Raw genomic sequence first — 23,218 nt, 5'->3', positions numbered from 1 at the left:
ATCGCACTGTGTGTGGGCACCATTAGTCAGGAAAATGACAAGATTTAGGAACAAGCAGCAGATACAAGTAGTAACAATGCAGTAGGGAGAGGTGTATGAGGACATCAAAGCTTCCATATCTCAAAGGTGTAGGGCAAGTCCTCTTTAAGGCATCAAAAACTATTTCCAGAATGGGTCTGTGTTCTCAATACAGAATGGCTGGCTTTTGTGTGCTACTTCCTCCATATAAGAAATGGATACAGACAACATGGCAATTGCCCAGACACATTTTACACTGTCTAGTAATTTTGGCTAGACTTTCCAGCTACTATTCCATCTGGTAAACTCTCCTTTTCCAAATCTAGGCTATGGCAAGAAACCCTATTCCAGAAATAAGACAATATTCCCCTGTATATTCTAATGCACATCTCGTTACCATTTGCTAATGTAGATGCTTTGTATCTGCTCTGGTTACTGTTCTTGTGCTCACACATTTACTATGTAATAAGTCTTACAATACAACCAAAGTCTTATTCTAATTCTTATTCTGTTTTATTTGTATGATCTATGTGTAAAGATCACCATCAATGGATACTCATTTCCCCTTCACCTTCATCCTGAATTCTTAATAGCATGGATTCAACAAAGGTCTGAAAACATTTCATTAGAGTTTCTGGCACACTGTGGAGTAGAGAAACAAGGGTTGTGGTAGTTCCAACAACTGGTAAAAGGTAATATGGCTGCTCGCCTGGACATTAAAGCGCAACAAGTGTATTTTGTTCAGTCTTGAACCCAGAATGAGCCCACTATCTATGGCTATGGATGGGATACTTAAGCCCTAGCATTGAGGATAGGAATCCATTGGCTCTCCAGTAGCACAAAGACATCAATGGTTGTAAAACAATGACTTCTAACCATGTAAGGTAGAAGTTTGTTGGAGAGAGAGACAGAGTAAACACAACATCAACCTCAAACCTGCATTGTTCGTAAATATCTATGTAGATGTCCTGGCCTTATGATGGATACAAAGCTGGCCGATATATCAGGAATCAAACTGAACAGCTGATATATCATGAGCCTGTCGGCAGATATGTACAGAAATGGATTTGTGAATAATATCATAAGCGCGTTGGCCCTGCAGCACAGCAAAGGGCCCATATATCTGCACATATATCAGTGCACTCTTTTTTGGGGGCACTCTTAAGAAATGATTTGCATAAATTTGATATGCAAACAAAAAATACCCATATACTACCTAAACTGGTGGAAAAAGGTTAGTGTAATCTTTGTACTTTAAAACTTAGCTTTTATTTTTATTCTTCTTAATATAAGTGGTAATTCACATAGTATATAACAAAAATTTTGATTAAAAGATGCATTGTAGCACATATGTCTTTTTGACCGCACGAAACGAGCTCTTCATTTAGAAATTTGGTCAATTAGAGAAATTATTTTATCTCGTTAGAGCTAATCAGTATTACAACCACTGTGTTCACCAATAATAATTCAATAATGTAAACAAAATGAAACAGTCTTGTGCCAAATGAAACAAATCACGTTGCTACGTCCCAATTGTATCATCTGCTATAGGTATGGTACATTCGCATGACAAAGAGAGATAAAGTTTAGAGGAAAATCAGTTTGTCTGTGTCTATATCTCACCATCATACATTCAGAGGATGGCTGGTAAGAGAATTGGGGAGAGCCTCCGCAAATGAAAAGAGAGTCAGAGATTTGGCCAAAGTATCTTCTGCTGCTCATTAATTCGAAACGTGCACTTACTGTTGCTAAAATTTAGTATTGCAGTACAGATACACGGACGATCTTATGAGTGAGAGAGAATTAATTGTCCTAGAGTAGGAAGTTGTTGGAGTAATAAATCTAGATCGGAGAGAGATAAAGTTGAGTAGTTCGACGGTGTCTATATCTCACCCAATTTCTTCTGTCCTACCATCACAAATTTGTAGGATGGTGGATGAGAGAATCAGGGAGAGCCTCCGTGTTGGAAAGATAGTAAGAGATTGGCCAAAAAAGTGCTTTCTGCTGCTCACTGGGATCAGGTTGTTCAGTCACTGTTGCTCAAAGAGCATTGCAGTGTCTCGATATTGCCTAGGCCCAAGAGTGAGAGAAGCTGAAGGGAGATACTAATTAAGGACAGATTAGAAGATAAAGAATATTATATGAAGTATAATCCTTCAGATGAAATATGATGGTCTTCAAATTCTAGTGTACACACTAGGTTCAATATTTTAAGGGTGATACTAAAGTGACTGTAAATTCCCATCAAGGGCCACTGGTCCGTGGCTGCAGTGAAGGGGCAGCTAGTTAATCAAATTAACACCATGCTGAGCCGTATACAGAAACCATTAATTTTCCTAGAGGAGACCCTATCTATAATACAGAGGCTGCATGTAACAATTCTCTATAGATGGGATACAATTTGCAACATAGTCAGGTGGCCAGGGATGGTCGCATCACGTGGAGCTCCGATTTCCCATCCACGGAGCTCCACCATCCCCGGCCTCCGGAGCAGCGTGGCGGCGGCGGGCAGAGAGGAGGAGGCGGCCGGTGGGAGCAGAGCGGAGGAGGCGGTCGGAGGTGACCTGCGGCAGGAGAGGCTCCATTACCCCCGGCCTCCGGAGCAGCAGCGGCGGGCAGAGAGGAGGAGGCGCTCGTTGGGATCAGAGCGGAGGAGGCGGTCGGAGGTGACCTGCGGCGGGAGAGGGTGAGAAGTGAGCACTGTGTCCCCTCGGCGCAGGATGCGGCGGCACCCGGCCAGAGCTGTGCTTCCGCCTGCAGCACCATCGATCGAGCAGCACTGCGGGCCCCCCCAGCAGCACCATCGGGCAGCGCGGCCCCCCCACCCGCAGTACCATCTTCTCCCCCCCTGGCAGCAACACACCACCGGCAGCACCATCTCCCCCCCCCCCCCCCCCCCCAGAAACAACTTCAGGATCAGAAGATCCCCCGCACACTGCATTGGGGGAATATGGCTGAACAAGGCAGTTTGGGGGCCGGGCAGGTCTCCACATCATATCAGTCTGGCAGGATCCCCCCCAGACAGGCCGCACCGAGGACCCCCGAGCCCTCCACCCCCCTTCCTGACTGACTCTCCCCCGGCCTCACTGACTCTTTCTGCCCCCTCCCCCCGCCACCATCACCATCACCACCACCACCACCACCCCAGGAAGATACAAGTTGGCGCCGCAAATGGCTGCCTAGGATCTGTGCACTCAGCCATATGTAACCCCGTGTCCCCTATGTGATAACTGTACTGTCTCTGCTTTAATTGCAATGTTTGTGCTCATACGGTTACTGCTACCTTCCACAGCTACTTCAGTGACCAGTGGCGCCGCGGATGGCTGCCTAGGCGCTGTGCTGATCGGCGGGCTGCGTTTCCCACATGTAATGTCTCAATGTAATGTATGTAATGCCCCCCCCCCCCTTTTTCATCCCTGCTGATGCTGCACTGTATATCCACAAAAAATTCCTAGTGTGCGCAAGCATACATGGCCAATAAAGTTGATTCTATTCTATTCTATTCTATTTAGGTTCCACAAGAAATGACACAATTTTTATATATAAGTTTTCCACGTAGTCATCACACTTGTACAAATACATATAATTAGCAACAAGTTGTTTCAGATCAAAAGAATGAAAAGGGTGCTGACAGTTTTTCAAGCATATATACTGCCTGTGGTTCACACTGGAAAGGTGTAACTATAAATTACTATCGAGTAGAGCAGTGATACACTCAGGCATACAGCAGGAGCCGATGGCTGTTTCTGCCCGTGCTGGGATCAAATACGTACAATAAGTGCAATTGAACCTACACATTTAGGTGCAGCCTGTGGTTCACAAAGGAAAAAGCGCAACTTATAAAGCACTAATGAGTAGAGCAGTAGAGTATCCAGGCATACAGCAGAAGCCAGTGGCTATTTCTGCCTGCGCCGGGATCAAACCCCGTCAGTGCAGCAAATGTGAGCTTAATACGGTATGCAAATGAAAAACAAATAGTATTCCTATCAGGGTTCCACCAGGACGCGATCAGAAGCCTCTTGGCTTAACAAGAAATAGAAACTGAATAGTTACGTATTCAACGCGTCAGCGGGAGCCGGTGGTTGTAAGTTTGTGCTTGTAGTGAGTTCAGCTACTGCATCAATACAGGTAGGAAGACGCGTTTCGCCCCTTCCCCGGGGCTTGTTCACATCTTCTGTCCTTAATTAGTATCTCCCTTCAGCTTCTCTCACTCTTGGGCCTAGGCAATATCGAGACACTGCAATGCTCTTCGAGCAACAGTGACTGAACAACCTGATCCCAGTGAGCAGCAGAAAGCACTTTTTTGGCCAATCTCTTACTATCTTTCCAACACGGAGGCTCTCCCTGATTCACTCATCCACCATCCTACAAATTTGTGATGGTAGGACAGAAGAAATTGGGTGAGATATAGACACCGTCGAACTACTCAACTTTATCTCTCTCCGATCTAGATTTATTACTCCAACAACTTCCTACTCTAGGACAATTAATTCTCTCTCACTCATAAGATCGTCCTTGTATCTGTACTGCAATACTAAATTTTAGCAACAGTAAGTGCACGTTTCGAATTAATGAGCAGCCGAAGATACTTTGGCCAAATCTCTGACTCTCTTTTCATTTGCGGAGACTCTCCCCAATTCTCTTACCAGCCATCCTCTGAATGTATGATAGTGAGAATATAGGAACCTGGGTGAGATATAGACACCGACAAACTGATTTTCCTCTAAACTTTATCTCTCTTTGTCATGCGAATGTACCATACCTATAGCAGATGATACAATTGGGACGTAGCAACGTGATTTGTTTCATTTGGCACAAGACTGTTTCATTTTGTTTACATTATTGAATTATTATTGGTGAACACAGTGGTCGTAATACTGATTAGCTCTAACGAGATAAAATAATTTCTCTAATTGACCAAATTTCTAAATGAAGAGCTCGTTTCGTGCGGTCAAAAAGACATATGTGCTACAATGCATCTTTTAATCAAAATTTTTGTTATATACTATGTGAATTACCACTTATATTAAGAAGAATAAAAATAAAAGCTAAGTTTTAAAGTACAAAGATTACACTAACCTTTTTCCACCAGTTTAGGTAGTATATGGGTATTTTTTGTTTGCATATCAAATTTATGCAAATCATTTCTTAAGAGTGCCCCCAAAAAAGAGTGCACTGATATATGTGCAGATATATGGGCCCTTTGCTGTGCTGCAGGGCCAACGCGCTTATGATATTATTCACAAATCTATTTCTGTACATATCTGCCGACAGGCTCATGATATATCAGCTGTTCAGTTTGATTCCTGATATATCGGCCAGCTTTGTATCCATCATAAGGCCAGGACATCTACATAGATATTTACGAACAATGCAGGTTTGAGGTTGATGTTGTGTTTACTCTGTCTCTCTCTCCAACAAACTTCTACCTTACATGGTTAGAAGTCATTGTTTTACAACCATTGATGTCTTTGTGCTACTGGAGAGCCAATGGATTCCTATCCTCAATGCTAGGGCTTAAGTATCCCATCCATAGCCATAGATAGTGGGCTCATTCTGGGTTCAAGACTGAACAAAATACACTTGTTGCGCTTTAATGTCCAGGCGAGCAGCCATATTACCTTTTACCAGTTGTTGGAACTACCACAACCCTTGTTTCACTACTCCACAGTGTGCCAGAAACTCTAATGAAATGTTTTCAGACCTTTGTTGAATCCATGCTATTAAGAATTCAGGATGAAGGTGAAGGGGAAATGAGTATCCATTGATGGTGATCTTTACACATAGATCATACAAATAAAACAGAATAAGAATTAGAATAAGACTTTGGTTGTATTGTAAGACTTATTACAATTAGATACTTTGGCCAAATCTCTGACTCTTTTCATTTGCGGAGACTCTCCCCAATTCTCTTACCAGCCATCCTCTGAATGTATGATGGTGAGAATATAGGAACCTGGGTGAGATATAGACACCGACAAACTGATTTTCCTCTAAACTTTATCTCTCTTTGTCATGCGAATGTACCATACCTATAGCAGATGATACAATTGGGACGTAGCAACGTGATGTGTTTCATTTGGCACAAGACTGTTTCATTTTGTTTACATTATTGAATTATTATTGGTGAACACAGTGGTTGTAATACTGATTAGCTCTAACGAGATAAAATAATTTCTCTAATTGACCAAATTTCTAAATGAAGAGCTCGTTTCGTGCGGTCAAAAAGACATATGTGCTACAATGCATCTTTTTTTTTCACATTAAATTTTTATTGAGAATTTTTTTAATAAGGTAACAACACATGATAATATTAACCACGTATGGAAGCTGTTAAGAGAGGGGGGGGGTACAATGCATCTTTTAATCAAAATTTTTGTTATATACTATGTGAATTACCACTTATATTAAGAAGAATAAAAATAAAAGCTAAGTTTTAAAGTACAAAGATTACACTAACCTTTTTCCACCAGTTTAGGTAGTATATGGGTATTTTTTGTTTGCATATCAAATTTATGCAAATCATTTCTTAAGAGTGCCCCCAAAAAAGAGTCTTCTTTTTCTCCATGTTTTTTGACACTTTACCACTGACTCTGGGGTGCACCTCCAACCTTTAAATACCAAAGGATCCCCCTTTCTCTTAGAGAAGGGGTGCCTTTGCAGTAATTTATAATAGGATTTGGATTTATCTCTAATTGTTACTCCACTCACCTAAAACTTCTGACAGTTAAGTCTGTATAGTGGAGTTTCCAGTGCGGGACCCAAACATAAAAAAGTTCTCATATATCAGTGCATCCTGTTGTGTGTATGCGTACACTTGTGGAGGAAGGGGGATTACGTAACAGCCAGGCAGGAAAATTCAAATGCCCGTCCAGCTGGATGACTGAAATAGACACATCGAGCAGCTGATTGGTAAGTGTGTCCACATACCTTTAACAGCTGCTCGGCTGGTCCAACGGTGGGTCCACCAACATATCTGCCAAGCATTAGTTATAGCTCCTAGTACAAGGCACACAGTTCAAATAAAGAGTGCTTTGTATGAGACATGCTGAAAAAAAAATTCAAATATGCACATTCCAAAGTCATGAGGTTGTTATGGCAGCTAGAGTACATGGGCAAGGATTACAAATGCCTATTTCTAAGTTTAGAAATGGGAAATATTAATTTAGTTAGTGTATAATATAATTAGAGATGAGCGCCGGGGCCGAAGATTTGGATTCGTCGCCGGGATTTGGCTTTGTCAAGCAGCAGTGAAAAGCTTTGATATTTTTCTGAAAAATTGTCAAAAAACCCCTAAATCGCATATGCTTTGTTTTTTTTGTCCCTAGTGTAATATTAACCTCAATAACATTAATTTCAAGACAATTTTGACCACTTTACAGCTCACAACATTGTTTTTAAGGCAAAAGGTTGCACCGAGGTAGCTGGATAACAATGCTCAGCAACACAAGTGTGCGGAACAAACACGTGGCCCATCTAGGAGTGGCACTGCAGCAGCAGACAGGATGGCAGTTTGAAAAACTAGGCATCAAAAAGCATCAGTTTAACACCCAATAAGCCCCCTATCTGGCTTGATCATACAATATGTGTAGCCAAGGAGCAATGGGTGATTGATTGGGTGATTGAGATCTGCTACAAGGTTCCAACAGAACATGAGTGACTGTTCTTATCAGTTTAACACCCAATAAGCCCCCTAAAAAACACAAAAAATATGGCAAAAAAGAGGTGCAAGATGGAATTGTCCCTGGGCCCACCCACAGTAAAATATCAAAATAACGCATAATATATAATAATTAATAACAAAAAGCGATCATATGATAAACTGGTTGCTCAGCTTTGCGATTATTACCACTCATCTCTCAATACATTGCCTAAAGGGGGGTAATTAGGAAGCAGATGGAAAAGAGTTCCCCTACCTCTCTAGGACCACTTTTACCCCTGGGCTGGAGATGTCTACATGTTCATTATAGAAACCGGGGCCTTCTTTTCTAATCGTACATGTCAGTTTAAGACCCAATAAGACCTCTCTCTAGCTTGATCGTATTAACAATGTGCAGCCAAGGAGCAGTGGGCGTTTCGTGCAGCACTGACTTGTTCTGCAAGTGTGTATCTGTTTTGGTCAGTTTAATACCCATAAAGACCCCTATCTGGCTTGATCGTGTTTACGACCAGCCGAGGAGTAGTGGGCGATTCATGCAGCACTGAGTTGTTCTGCGAGTGTGTATCTGTTTTGGTCAGTTTAATACCCGATAAGACCCCTATCTGGCTTGATTGTGTTTAATTACCAGCTGAGGAGCAGTGGGCGATTCATGCAGCAATGCATTAGCTGCACTGCAGAGCTGCAAAGGAACAGAACCTTTAGTAGATGGGGTGTGCCAGTGAATCTGCATATGAGGGATCTAATTGTAAGTTGGACAGAGGTAGCTGGATGACTATGCTAAGCCACACAAGTGTGCGGCACAAACACGTGGCTCATCTAGGAGTGTCACTGCAGCAGCAGACAGGATGTCAGTTTCAAAAAGTAGGACTTTAAAAAGCACATGAACCAACAACCATGAAGATCCTAGCAATGAGCATGTAGGTAAGTGGCACTTACGTGTTAAATGTGTAATGGGCATTACGGTTTGTTATATAGTATGTAATGGGCATCATGTGTGGCCTTATGTGTAATTGGAATTACGGCACGTGGCTTTATGTGTAATGGGTATTACAAAGTTGCAAAAATGTGCAATGGGCATTACGGTGTATGGCATAATGTTAGGCCATGCCTGCTTTCGCCGGTGCAAGAGCCCCACCTACTACAAATCGGGGGGGGGGGGGGGGGGGGCGCTAACCATTACACCGTCTGTGCTGCCCTGTCATTTGGTGACCTATGTTATACAAACAGGTAGTGTGATATAAAGACATTATGGGGTAAATTTACTAAGATGGGAGTTATTTTGAAGATAGCAACCAGATTGTACCTATTATCTCCTAGGATAGAATTTTATAGGTTGCCGTGAGCGACATCCCATCTTTAATAGAACTCCCATGTTAGTAAATTTACCAGTACATGTGTTTTCATGAATGCAAGCTATATTCCCTATTTTTCCTTGTTATAATCTATCACCTTGCCTTGGCTCGTCTCACACCTTCCCTCTCAATTGGGTCCTCAGAATCTCGTAGACCAGCAGTGTCACTTAGGATAATAGGATAGCCTCCAATATTCAGAGTAGCCTCCACAACATCTCGAGTGGTACCAGGTATAGAAGAAACTATTGCAGTTGGCTTCTGACCTAAACACATACAAAAAAAAAAGTATAAAAAAAACAATATTGTAAACCAAAGAAAACTTATTTGTGAGATATTAAATAACAAGCAAAACTAACTAAACCAAAAACAAAAATAGATTGCACTTAGGCATACTCTTAAACATAACCCAGATCGAGTAACCTGTGTCCCCTGTGTCCTTTCACACCAAAGCAAACAAGCCGCTCGTGGATAAAGCCTTTATGCACAGAGTGGCTCGTTTGTTCTATTGCATTCTGAGATAAATCTCAAGAGTGCCACCTCATTGTCTCTCCATTTGCCTGCCGGGAAGGACGGCTACTGATATGAAAGGACTAAACTGCATTCAAAATAATCATGCACCAGCCTATATAGACCTAAGTAGTAGTCCTTATTGACAGCAATTTTAGGGTTTCAAAAATCAAGCCCAACCTTGCTCACGGGTGCCAATGACAGCCCGACATACGGGATTCCAAAGGTCAGTAGTCTGACATCGGAATCCCAACTGACAGGGGCTATTTTTCCTCCTAGGGTCCATGACCCCACAGAGGAGGAATAAAACCCAGCCCGCAGTGTACCGGTACTCCGACAGGGGGGGCTCGGTGCGTTCGCCACAGGTTCTATTATATGGGGGTCGTGGCCCTAACGAGGGAGAAAAGCCCCATTAGTCGGGATCCCGACTGATGGGTATTTGAACATTGTCGGGATTCTGATGTCGGTATACTGACCATCGGAATCCCCACTGTCGGGACGTCATCATGCAAGTTCTTCTAAATACTGCAAAATCAGTTAAAAAGACAACTGAATGAGTCACTCCTACATGGAAAGTACCACATCCAGATAGTAACTCTCTAGTAGATAAACAGACAATATCTGATAACTTCAGAAGCAGGGGTCAATAAGACTACATCACCCGCAGAAAAAGCAGCGGTCCCCCAAATCATACAATGGGCTCATTTACATGTAAGATCATGTGTAGCTATGAAATCTGAGAGTCTATAGCAGGAGTCAGGGAACTTTTTTTATCCTTTACCCCAAAATATATTTATATACTGTATGCCGACATTACCCCTTTGATTTGAAAGGAATGAAATCATATAATTGTAATACACACTGTACCCCCAGAAATTGATGACATATCCTGCTAGTACGGTACACAGCCTGGCAGCCATTGATGATGATGATGATGATGATGATGATGATGATGATTAACATGTATGGCTGTGTGTGGTACAAAATGTATACCACATACAGCGATACATGTCATCATCATCAATTGCTGTCAGGCTGTGTGTGGTATAGCCATTGAGAATGTGACGTCCAGCCAACTAGTAGTGTATACTAGTGTCAGTATTACAAGATGATATAGTGACAGTGTGTGCAAATTATTTCCCCTAGACTAGAGATGGGTATACCTTGCCAGGAGCCTATAACCAGGCAAATAAACTCGGCACCTCAGCAGCAGTACAGACCGTGCAATGCCGATATAGCGCAGCAACTAGTTGACTCTACTGAAGAAGCGGGCTGACTTGGAGGTGGGGCCCGGGGCATCACGCAGCGAAGTGTGTTATATACAAGGGCCTGTTGCACTGCACTGCGTCAGGTCCTTGTACACTACAGTACTGTAACAGACACAGCCAGGCATGCATACAGAGTCTATATATAGATTCTAAATGCAATAAAATTCCTGAGGGTAATGGACGGTTGCAAACCCGAGACACAGACTGGCCTGCATATAGATTCATATGCATGCCCGGCTGTGCCTCGGCAGCACCGCCATCCATTACCCAAAGAATTAAATTTTTACTCCATTTGGGGTAATTTACCCCTGTTCCCTGACCATTGGTCAGCATAGCCAGATTTACTCCTCGGAGATGCAGGAATTATTAGTTAGTGATGCATGCCCTATTTATCCATAAAACTAGGCAAAAATCAATGAAATCAGATTTTTAAACAACAGTTTTAAAACCATACCATTACCTTTCTAAAACCAAAGTAAAAAGACGAGTCACAGTGTAGTTTGGGACGTCAGTCCCTTAGGAAGTTAGGGATCTAGTATATGCACAAGAACTTGCCTCCTACTTTAAGGACAAGATTGATAACACCCGAGATGAAATGGTATGCTCCACAACCTCTAACCCTCTTTCTTCCCCACCTGAACCCTCTGGCACTTTCTGTTCATTTGAGCCTACAAATGAAAAGGAAGTATCCACACTCTTCTTATCCTCCTACTCTACTACCTCTCCCCTTGATCCTATACCTGCACAAGTCATTAAAAATCTATCTCCTGTGCTTATTCCAACCTTAGCTAAAATCTGCAATCTCTCTCTTGCTACTGGAACTTTTCCTTCTCCGCTCAAACATGCAGTGATTACTCCCATTCTGAAAAAAAAAAAAAAATTCTGACCCTAACGCGCTCTCTAACTATCGTCATATCTCTCAGCTCCCATGCCTCTCCAAGCTACTGGAGAGACTTGTCTACTCTCGCCTCTAACTTTCTTAACTCTAACACCCTATTAGATCCGCTTCAGTCAGGCTTTCGCTCTCAACACTCCACTGAGATAGCACTGACTAAAGTGGGGAATGATCTGGTAACTGTTAAGTCTAAAGGCCATTACTCACTACTTATTCTTCTAGATCTTTCTGCTGCGTTTGACACTGTGGATCACACTCTTCTCTTACAAACACTACACTCCCTAGGTCTTAATGATACAGCCCTTTCCTGGTTCACATCTTACCTATGTGATCGCTTTTTCAGTGTTCGCTTCTCTGACTCTACTTCCTCTTCATTAGCTCTGTCAGTCGGAGTTCCGCAAGGCTCAGTCTTAGGTCCTCTGCTTTTCTCAATCTATACTTCCTCTCTTGGCAAACTAATCAGCTCTTTAGGATTTCAGTATCACTTATATGAGGATTATACACAAATCTATCTATCAACCCCAGAGTTGTCACCAGTGGTTTTGGGCAGAGTCTCTGAATGTCTCTCTGCCATCTCATCTTGGACGTTTTCTCGCCAACTCAAACTCAATATTTCCAAAACTGAATTACTTATATTCCCGCCAACAAAGAACAGTTACCATCCTGATATCTCCATCGCTGTTGACAACTCGACAATCTACCCTACCCCACAAGCTCGTTGCTTAGGGTTCATCCTAGACTCTGAACTGTCCTTTCTTCCCCACATTCAATCTGTCTCCAAATCATGTTACATGCAACTAAAAAACATATCCAAAATACGACCGTATCTCACACAAAACACTACTAAATCTCTTATTCATGCACTCATTATATCCCGCATTGATTATTGCAATAGTCTCCTACAGTAACTGGTCTTCCCAAGAACAGACTCACCACTGCAAACCATTTTAAATGCTGCTGCTAGGCTGATCTTCCTTGCAAGACGCTCATCGTCTGCTGATCCGCTCTGCCAGTCCCTCCATTGGTTGCCTGTATATTACCGTATTCAATATAAAACACTTCTACTCGCATATAAACCTATTAACATATACCGCACCAGCATAGATCTCTTTACTTATCACAAAATATCTACCATCTCGAGCACTCCGCTCTGCACAAGATCTGTGTCTCTCTTCTGCAAGGATCACTAGCTCCCATTCACCATTACAGGACTTTCACCGGGCTGCTCCCATCCTATGGAATGCCCTTCTACGCACAATAAGACTCTCCACTAGTCTCCAAACATTCAAGCGTTCCCTGAACCCTCACCTCTTCAGACAAGCCTATCATATTTAAGTTCTACAAGCATAACCCTCTGAGGCACTTACAGTATGTATTATATAGCTTCCCTACTGGACTTTTAACTTGGTGGGACTGCTATGCTATTACTGGTGCCTGTCCTTGTGTTTCCCTCCTATATCCCTATAGATTGTAAGCTTGCAGCAGGGCTCTCCTACCTCTAAGTCTGTCTGTTACTCAGTTTGTTTTATCACCGTCTACTATTGTAAAGCACAACGGAATCTGCTGCGCTATATAAGAAACTGTAAATAAATAAAATAAATAAATATGAAGGGTCTAGTTATAAAGGGTCAGATTTAAATTAATAGCAGCATTATACCTGCGTTCTAAACATATTCAGCTTATCCTGAATGAACTGACCCCTTCTCTTCCTATCCAGCATTCAATATACGTATCTGGGGTATACAGACTATTCCACCTCTTATTCTGAATTTATTTAAACATCTAGGTAATCATATTTCAGAATTCAACTGCAAAATATCGCTTTAAATCTGTAAAAAGTTGTTATTGTGGTTTTTATCTGTGCTATGTCATTTGTTAGGTCTGATTAGCGCCTATTGCTGGTGGGGGAGGTGTATTGGGAGGGGCAGTGAATTCAGGATGGACATATGCTTCTTTAGTCTGATATATTCAGTACTAGGTGATTCATCGCGCCCTACGGGCGCTCTTCACACCGTCGTAAGGGGCTGCGCCCCCTTAATTTGTGAACGTTTGTATATGAGAAATATGGTTAGAATTGTATGAAAGATGCCCTATGTTGCAACTTGAGTTATAGGTGAAATGTGTTAAATAGAGAGCATATGATTTGGAAGGGGGGGTGTATTGTTTTGTTTAATTAAAAAGCGGTTACAGAGTAAGATGCACATTGATAGTGTGGATGGTACAGTGACATTTGTGGGTGTGGGGGGGCTGTGTGTGCGTGTTGTTTAGGTGTGTGTGCAATAGTATAGTAGGGTGTTTTTGAGTCAGCGGCTCCCCACTGGCAGAGGTCACAACACAGGAAAACAGGAGGCTGGGTAGTGATAGGGGTGTGTGGTCATAAGGGGGACTAAAGAGAAGGGTGGGAGACACTGTGCAGCTTCTGCCAGTAGGTGGGGGTCCAGCGTGGCAGTACAGGACGGTGGCCCTGAGTCAGTGTCTCCTCCTACTGGGTGGGAGTTAGGGTGCATGAGAGCAGGAGGCTGGGCTATGAGGCATGATAGCGGTATGTGGGCAACACAGCGTCAGCGACTTAACAGTGATGGAAGTTACGGTTCAGGAGAGCAGGAAGCTGGGTAGTGATAGAGGTGTGTGGGCATACGGGGGGGGTGTGCCGGGAATCGCGGGAGGCGGCGCGGTGGGTTGCCACGAATCGCGCGGGGGGGGGGGGGGTCACGGGGTGGGGGTGGGGGTGCCGCGAATCGCCACAAGAAAAGATAAACACAGAAAGGTCAACACATGTAAATGTTGACATAAGTGTGGCACTTCATTGGTGTCCATGTCGACACATGAGAATGAATATGAAAACATTCCAAAAATGAAAAATAAAGCTTCAAAAACTCATGTTAACCTTTTTCATTGTCGACCATAGCCATGTCATGGGGGGGGGGGGTCCGTGAATCGCGGGAGGGTGGGTCGGGGGGACAGGACGGTGGTGCATGTATGTATGAGTGCATGCGTTGCTGTATGTATGTATGAATGAGTGTGTCAGTGTATGTATGTATGTATGTATGTATGTATGGGCGTCAGTGCATGTATGTATATATAAATGAGTGTCAGTGCATGTATGTATGAATAAGAGTGTGCGTATATGTATATGTGAATGAGAGCGTCAGTGTATGTATGTATATATGAATGAAAGCGTCAATGTATGTATGAATGAGAGTGTCAGTGCATGTATGTATACAGTATATGAATGAAAGCATCAATGTATGTATGAATAAGAGTATGTATGTAGGAATGAGAGTGGCAGTGCATGTATGTAGGAATGAGAGTCAGTGTATGAATGTGTCAATATGTATGTATGTATATATGTATGAATAAGAGCGTCAGTGCATGTATGTATGTATGTATGAATGAGAGCGTCAGTGTATGTATGAATAAGAGTGTCAGTGTATGTATGTATGTATGAATGAGAGCGTCAGTGCATGTATGTATATATGAACGAGAGTGTCAGCGCATGTATGTATGAATGAGAGCGTCAGTGTATGTATGTATGTATGTATGTATGTATGTATGTATGTATGTATGAATAAGAGTGTCAGTGTATGTATGAATGATAGCGGCAGTGCATGTATGAAGAAGGTCAGTGAATGTATATGTAAATAAGAGCAACAGCATATGTAGTATGTATATGGAGGTTGTCAGCTCCGCACTCAATGGGCTTAAGGGGTTCTTTCCTGTATATGTGCAGAATAATAATTCAGTTACTGAGAAAGCATGTAGAGAGAAAGAGAGGAGATCTCTTGGGAGCTGGATTTGAGCTGGAGCCCCAAACCATCACTGTGGGCCGGCTCCTATATGGCATTGCGACACTGCATTTTTTGGGGACCTCCCTTGACTCCCACCGCATTATCTGTGTGTGCTGGGCTGTCCACTGCTGGAAGCTGCTACAGGTTGGGCAGAAGCTGGCCAGCGATGGTGCGGACACTCAGCCATATGAAAGCAGGGGGCGCAGTGCACACGAAGTAGAACAAGGCTGAGAGGAATCCCAGGAACCAAAGGTCCACGATGGAGTGCAGTAATACAGAGCATCCTGCCCACAAACAGCCCATTTAAAGCCACAGGAGGATCAGGTTAGTAGTGACTACAGTGGGGTTAATGAGTTCAACCTTCAGTGTCATCAGGAGCCACCTCTCTCCACCCCCTGACTAACCCTAACCATACACCTTCCTCACCCCCATACCCTAACTATACATCCCCTTAGCCTAATCCTGATTATACCCTCATCACCTAACCCTAACTATACATGACCCGTAGCCTAACCTTAACTACACATCCCCTTTGGACTAACCCTATCTATACACCCCCTACAGACCAACCATTCACATCGCACCTGCAGTATAACCCCACCTATCCCCCTCCCCACAGCCTAGACCTAACCATACACTCCCCACAGCCTATAACCCTAACTATACGCTCATTAAACCCTGCAGCCTATAACCCTAACTATACAAACAACCCCCCCCTGTTGACCATGCTCCAGTGAGACCCCCCCCCCTCATTAGGGCTGCTTCAAAATGTTTTCCGAGCTGGTTTTAATTCCCAATCCACCCCTGTAGTGCTCCCACCATGGCTGCCTCATTTGGTACACTTGTGAATGGGATGAAAAATACATGGACCTAAATATACACAAAAATCCCCCATTTTGGGTAATTTATTTTAGGGGTAATCTATTCCACCCAGGGTAATTCTACGCAGAGCGCCTAAAATGGCTGCCGCACCTGGTACCTTGTCAGGGTGGAGTACACAACCCATGGAAGTTATTATCCAAAATACTGCACCACTCCGGCATTATGCTTACTATGTGCTCAAGGGTTTCTTTTGTCTGTGACTTGTCTGTTACTGTACTACCTACATCCTCTGTATTGTGTGCATTGTTATAATGTCTGTAAAGCGCTTTGAGTCCTGTTGGAGAAAGTGCGCTATATAAATTAACTTACTACTTACTTACTTATCACTTCACTGGGCTTAATAAATCTGCTCCATTTTTAGATAAACTAAAGCCAACTCTGCTATGGGATCTAATTTTTGGTGTGATCCCATTCCCAATGTTATAAGCAATAAAACTACAGCAGCGTTGCATAACCTATATCAATTGTGCATTTCATACCACTTTGTGATCTTTGGTCAAACGCAAAAACCTAAATAAAGCACTGGGCAAAATCATTCCATTTAATCTGCCTTGTCTGGATTTCTTGGCTGCCGCTATATTTTCCCTTCGCATTTTGCAAAGAAATAATAGGGGAGGTTGACCCCATTAGTTTTTACCATTACTATGAAACGGGTCAAATCCTAAAATTAATAATTCATATTTACACAATGGTACACACTTAAGGGGAAGGAAACAAATGCAAGGTACTATAATAAACGATGCATCTGACTGTTTAACCTGAAATTAGGAAGTACTCTATCAAAAGGCCTGGGACAGAAATATATACTATTTCTGGAAATTTCTAGTTTAAGTTCCTGAAAACAAAGCAGAAAATAAAATAAATATGTATTTTTCCAAACACAGCATATTTTATGCGTCAGCCACAACTGGGGTCATCAACTTAGTGACTCTACAGGCGCATTGAGGACAATAAATGCGATCTGATGGAACGCTTACTTTTTCCGCTCACTGCTCAGAGGTATGCAGGAAACGCAGCAATGACGATCATATTATAAGGGGTCAATATGTACACATGGGAATACTGAAGTGATGTTTGGCAGCATGAAACAACTGCTTTTTTAAAATGACATAAAGAAAACCATATACATTGTAAGCTTGCGAGCAGGGCCCTTCTAGTCGGTCTGTTATTAACTGGTTTGTTTTATCACGGTTGTTTCCAATTTTATAGGCAAGGGAATATGCTGGGTTATATATAAGAAACCGTAAATAAATAAATGATCAGGATAATATAGCAATATTTGCATAGGCCGTTCTTGTGGCACTACAAGTGCTAGAATGGGCTGGTGTACCAGAACATACTTACAGTGCCACAAAAATGAGCACTATAAGCATGGACATATTTAGGGAGAAAAAAAAAACTCATTGTTTACGCTCTCTAGAATAATATAAATATAAAGTATTATTCTCATTACATTATTGGGACAGATTCATTTTTAATGGGTCCAAAACTAGAAGTGCAAGTATTCACCTACAGTATGCATGCTGCCATTATAACACCACAAGATCATCCACTTTTGGTCACTTTTATCAGTCAGCAGAGCCACTATCAGAAAGGGACAGTTGGGACTATAACCCTGGGCCCAGACCAAGAGGGGGCCCAGGTGGCAGCAGGCTGGGACTGCGATGGGGTGGAGCAGGCTGTTGTGTGTGCCTCTGGGAAAGTATATAGTGGCAATGGGGCAGTGTGCAGTAGGGCCCCTAACATTTCTGATGGCAGCCCTGACAGTCAGGGTAGCCAGGAAGTACTAAGGACTACATAGTAATATAGTTGATGAGGTTCACCTAACTAACCATTGCCAAGGACATTGATAAAAATATATAAAAAATTGGCCCCAGCACAGAACCTTGAGGTACACCTCTTAAACCTTTATAACAATATGTTCCATTTACTTCAACTGTTTCCTATTCTCCAACCAGTTTTGGCACTTGTGTATTATCCGGGCGCCGGGTAAGTAGTTAGCGCAGCGGCGCTGTCAGAATCAGTGTAGTGTTCCCGTGGCCAGCGTAGTAAGACAGAGCCAGCGTAGTTAGCGTAGTCAGTCAGAAGTAGCGTAGTGTTCCCGCAGGCACCACTGTCAGAATCAGCGAAGTGCTCCCGCGGCCGTGTAGGCATTGTCTCTGTCAGAATCAGCATAGTGCTCCCGCTGTGATCTTTTCTCCTTTATTATTAACTAAAATCCAGTTAACACATGTTGTCATTACGGTCTCAGATGTATGATATGGCAGGTGTGAATGTGTTCCTGAAACACCCCCACTATCCACGCCAGCCCGAAGCGCGGCGAGTGGATGCGTTACGCGTCCGCCCGACCTATTCTTACAGCGAGCATATTGCCCAGTGTCCCATTTTCATCAGTGACCAGCGATGGCTGCTGATGAAAATAAGACACTCTGCCGGGGGACGCCGCTGGTTGCAGGAGCATGCTCCTGCAACCAGCGATCACTTCAGGGCTGGTCGCAGGAGTGCTCTTATGGCGGCCAGCACCCCATACACTAGGGGGTATGATCATTCAGCTTTTCACAATGGATAGATCTGGCTGTTAACAAGGTGACCAGGTAGCGTGAAAAGACCTAATCCGCTGAGTATTCATTAACAATCCCGGCATGGCAATGCTCAATCACGAAGTTTGTCGTGCCATTCGGCTAGTACGAAATTAGCCTTTGTGTTCTCTGTGCAGCTGCCTAGGATATATAATATGGCAGATTTTTACCCCAATAATGCAGGGTAATTATTATCAAAATTAAGCAAATTAAAAAAATCTAATTAAAAATAGTAGTGATTCTATGGTATTATATATCGGTCACGGGTTAGCTCTAGTATCAGAACAGTAGCCTCACCCCTGAACCTCCTTTAGACTGCAACGACATCATGTGTAGCATGTATTATTGATACTTAAAAATATTGGTATTAATATTTTTATTTTTTTTAAAGGTATCATTTTGATTATGCAATCAATATTGGACCTACAATTTCTAAAATACTTAACTAATTTTAAAGTTCAACTTCGTGACCGTGGGTGATCGTGATAATCACCACCAACTCTGCCGCCATCCAGGGCTGACCCTAGTGGATTGCTCATGCACACTTAGTTTTATGATCCTCCCTTCACCCAGCAACATAATGTGATGATCTAGTATTCTGGAAGCTAGTGGAGCCATCCTATTCATACCCTTTCTTATACTGCAGTGTTTTTCTGCAATCTCAAGATGGCACCTAAAAAGCCCAAGGCAGATAAATCAGCGCCCCAAGTGTCCTTCTTTAAACCCTTGCCTCAATCCTCTAAGCCAAAACACGATGGGATGGTCTGTTAGCAATGGGCCCTGCCACTTTGGCTCATGCGTCCACTCGGGGGGCACGGGCTGACATCCGGTTGGCCCCAATGTCGGACCCACTGAGTGACTCGGATGCACTCACGGTGAGGTCGATAAGGTCGATGAAGCTCCTGTTACAGCAGTTAAAATCAGGAGTAGCAGCGGAGTTTCGCTCCACTCTCCAATCCTTCCAACAGGTGATAGATGATCTTGTTGTATTAGATTATGATGGGCGGAAGTTACCGGAAGGTAATTAACAAATATATTTGGGTGTGGGGAGGTGGGCCTCTACCCCCGCCTTTACCCTCTCTAGGTTTGCCATGGCATGGCACCTCGTTGTGTCCCCAAGAGGGGACATTTCAGTTTACCCACATTATCTTTCCCCATTGTTTGTATTTTTCTTGCTTATTACCCTCCCCCTATTCTATTGTTGTGGTTTTGGAAACCAGGAGAATGTGAATGCTCAATTTGTTTGTTACGTATTGTCCATAGTACTTCTCACACTATGCATTGGTTATGGTTAATATTGTCTCTATGAACGTGAAGGAGCTGAATTCCCCTCACAAACGAAAGGTAGCTTTGAAATATTTTTCTAAGCTAAAGGCGCAAGTTGTAGCGGTACAGGAGACCCACTTTAAAAAGTCTGCACCACTACTCTTTACCAATGCAAAATTCCCACACTGCTACATGGCAAAAAGCTGGGGTTGCCGTCCTCATATCACAGAGCTGCACATCTTCTCTACTTAAGCAAGTGGCGGACCCAGAGGGCCGCTATCTAATTCTGGTTTGTTGAAGAATGCAGAAGTCACCCTGGTCTCCTGCTATGCACCTAATTCCAAACAGCTAGATTTTTGCTGTAAATTATTGTAGATTACTTATAAACACGTCAGAGGTGCTTTTCTTCTGCTGGGTGATTTTAATATAGTTTTAGACCCAGCTGAATATAGAACTAGGAAACCGGTTTCATTGGCTAATCCTCCCCAAGAGGTGCCAAATAAGAACCTTAAATCACTACTTGCCGAATATGATCTCTTCGATATATGGCGTATTAAACATCCTTCGGTGAAAGATTATACCTATTATTCGCATGTACACTGTACATACAGATGGAGCAGGTCCCATCCTGGCAGGGATCCTGACGCCAGCCGCCATCCCCCGCCACAACGATGGCGAGAAGGGGACGCGCACGAGAGGAGCGCGCATCCCCTTCCGACGGCGCTTCCATCCGCTCCCCCGGGTCCCCGCCGCCTGCCCGCACCCTCCCCCCCCACTAACCCTGTCAGTCTCCCTGAGGCGGAGACGGACAGGGTTTCTGACGCCCCCCCCCCCCCGACGGAGACGGAGACTGAGACGCGCATGCGCGTCTCAGTCTGATGGATGGCGAGGCTGCTGGCGGATCGCCAGCGGGGACGTTCTGGCGATCCACCAGCCAGGATGTAGCCTGCCCCATCTGTACTCCCATATAGATTTAGCTATTTCGGATAGATGGTCTCTGCCAACGTTTAGCAAAGTAGACATTCTCCCTATAACATGGTCAGATCACTCTCCCCTTTTTATATCATGGGACATTGCTGCTAGGAGGGTCCAACCTGGGCAGTGGCGACTAGGTAGACAGATACTTTCTAAGCCAGGGGCATACCAATTGATCAGCAGTTCAATTCAGAATTACTTGAGTGACAACTCCCCACTAGATACCTCAATTTTCGACCATTGGTGCGCTCTTAAATCAGTTGTTAGGGGCTCTGCAACACAGGCTGCTGCAGAGCTAAAAAGGGAATATGAACAGCAATTCGAAGGGGCAGAAGCAGAGGTAGTGAGACTTGAGGCAATACATAAAGCGAATCCTTCAGATAAGATACTATTTAAGTCCCTACAGAGTGTGCGCAAAGAATTAAACAAGTTCTCCCTTGCTGAGATCCAACAGAATATTAAGAGACTTAACCAACAATATTATGTCCTGGGAAATCGAGCAGGTATTCTATCGGCACGTAAACTGAGAGGTAGAAGAGCCAAAGAAAAATTCAAAATATAGTCTCAGATAAAGGACAGAAAGTCACCGACCCAGTTGAGATAGCTAATGCATTTGCTACATACTACTCTAAATTGTACAACCTTAAGAAAGACCCTTCCACGCCTCAACCCAAAACAGGTTTAAGTGAGGAATTCCTCAGAGATCTGAAGCTGCCCAGTCTGACACCTGAGGCCTATATGATGTCACTTAAACCCTGGACCTTAGATGAAGCTTCCCTGGCAATAGATTCATTGCCTCAGGATAAAGCCCCAGGCCCAGATGGTTATCCTGCTAATTTGTATGAAGCTTCCAAAGCAGAGTTAGCCTCAATCCTTGTACCGGTCTTTAATAAAGCATCTGACCAGAACTATTTCCCTAAAGAAATTCTGGAGGCGTAGATAAGAACTATCCCCAAACCAGGGAAATCCCCCTCCCTAGTGCAGAATTATAGGCCCATCACCTTACTTAACCCCTTCCCGACATTGCCTTTTATGGTAATTTTTTTTTTTTTTTCCTCCTTGCGTTCAAATAAGCGTAACTTTTTTAATTTTCCGGCTATATAGACACATGAGGGCTTTTTTTTTGCGGGACAAGTTGTACTTTGCAATGGTACCATTTACTATACCGTATAATATTCTGGGGAATCAGGAAATAATTCAATGTGGGGTAAAAAAAAAAAAAAACGCCATTGCACAATTTTGCGCTGGTTACGTTTTTTTTGGAGTTCATAGTTCGTTTAAAATGATGGGTTATCTTTATTCTATGGGTCGTTACGATTCTGGTGATACCAAACTTATATAGTTTTCGTTATGTTTTACCACTAAAAAAAAAATCGCAACTTTTACGGTTTTTCTAATTTGCGTTGCGTCGCCATGTTCTGCGGCTTATAACTTTTTTATTTTTCCACCTACGGACCTGGGTGAGGGCTCATTTTTTGCGGGCTGAAGTGTACTTTTTAAATAATACCATTATGGGATATGGGCGACTTTCTGATCTCTTTTAGTTATTTTTTTTGGGTACGCGATGCGACCAAAAAACGTAGTTTTGGCGTTGGGGATTATTTTCCGTTTACGCCTTTAACCGTGCGGGATAACTAATGTTATATTTTAATAGATCGGACTTTTAGGAACGCGGCGATACCAAATATGTTTATTTTTTTTATTTTTTATTTATTTTTATTTGGGAAATGGGGAAAGGGGGGTGATTTGAACTTTTAATATTTTTTTTTTTTTTTTTAAACTTTATTTTTTTTTTTTTTTTACTTTTACTACAAGGCCCCCTAGTGTACTTGACCACTAGGGGGCGCGATCGCCTGTACTAGGTTCAGCCATAGAGCTCTATGGCTGAACGTAGTGATTTTATGCACTTCCTATTACATCCTGCCTCAGGCAGGATGTAATAGGTATGCAGACACGGCCAGCACAGGGGTCTACATTAGACCCCTGGCTACCATGGCAACCGATCGGCACCCTCCGATCTCGCTGCGG

At 43.1% G+C, this 23,218-nt stretch overlaps 1 protein-coding gene across 3 annotated transcripts in view; it reads right to left on the bottom strand.

The window, feature by feature from the left end:
* Positions 1-23,218, bottom strand: part of GTPBP3 (GTP binding protein 3, mitochondrial) — a 91,051-nt gene that overhangs the window by 3,707 nt on the left and 64,126 nt on the right. For all 3 annotated transcript variants that reach the window (XM_083180190.1, XM_083180186.1, XM_083180182.1), the window contains exon 8: positions 9,128-9,293. In XM_083180190.1, coding sequence (XP_083036316.1) covers positions 9,128-9,293 — 166 coding nt within the window. The remainder of the gene's footprint in view (positions 1-9,127; positions 9,294-23,218) is intronic.

Source organism: Crinia signifera, chromosome 1 (assembly GCF_055691185.1).
Source record: "Crinia signifera chromosome 1, ASM5569118v1, whole genome shotgun sequence".
NCBI lineage: Eukaryota > Metazoa > Chordata > Amphibia > Anura > Myobatrachidae > Crinia > Crinia signifera.
Note: the sequence above shows the minus strand (reverse complement) of the source record. Positions and strands in the feature narration are given on the sequence as shown.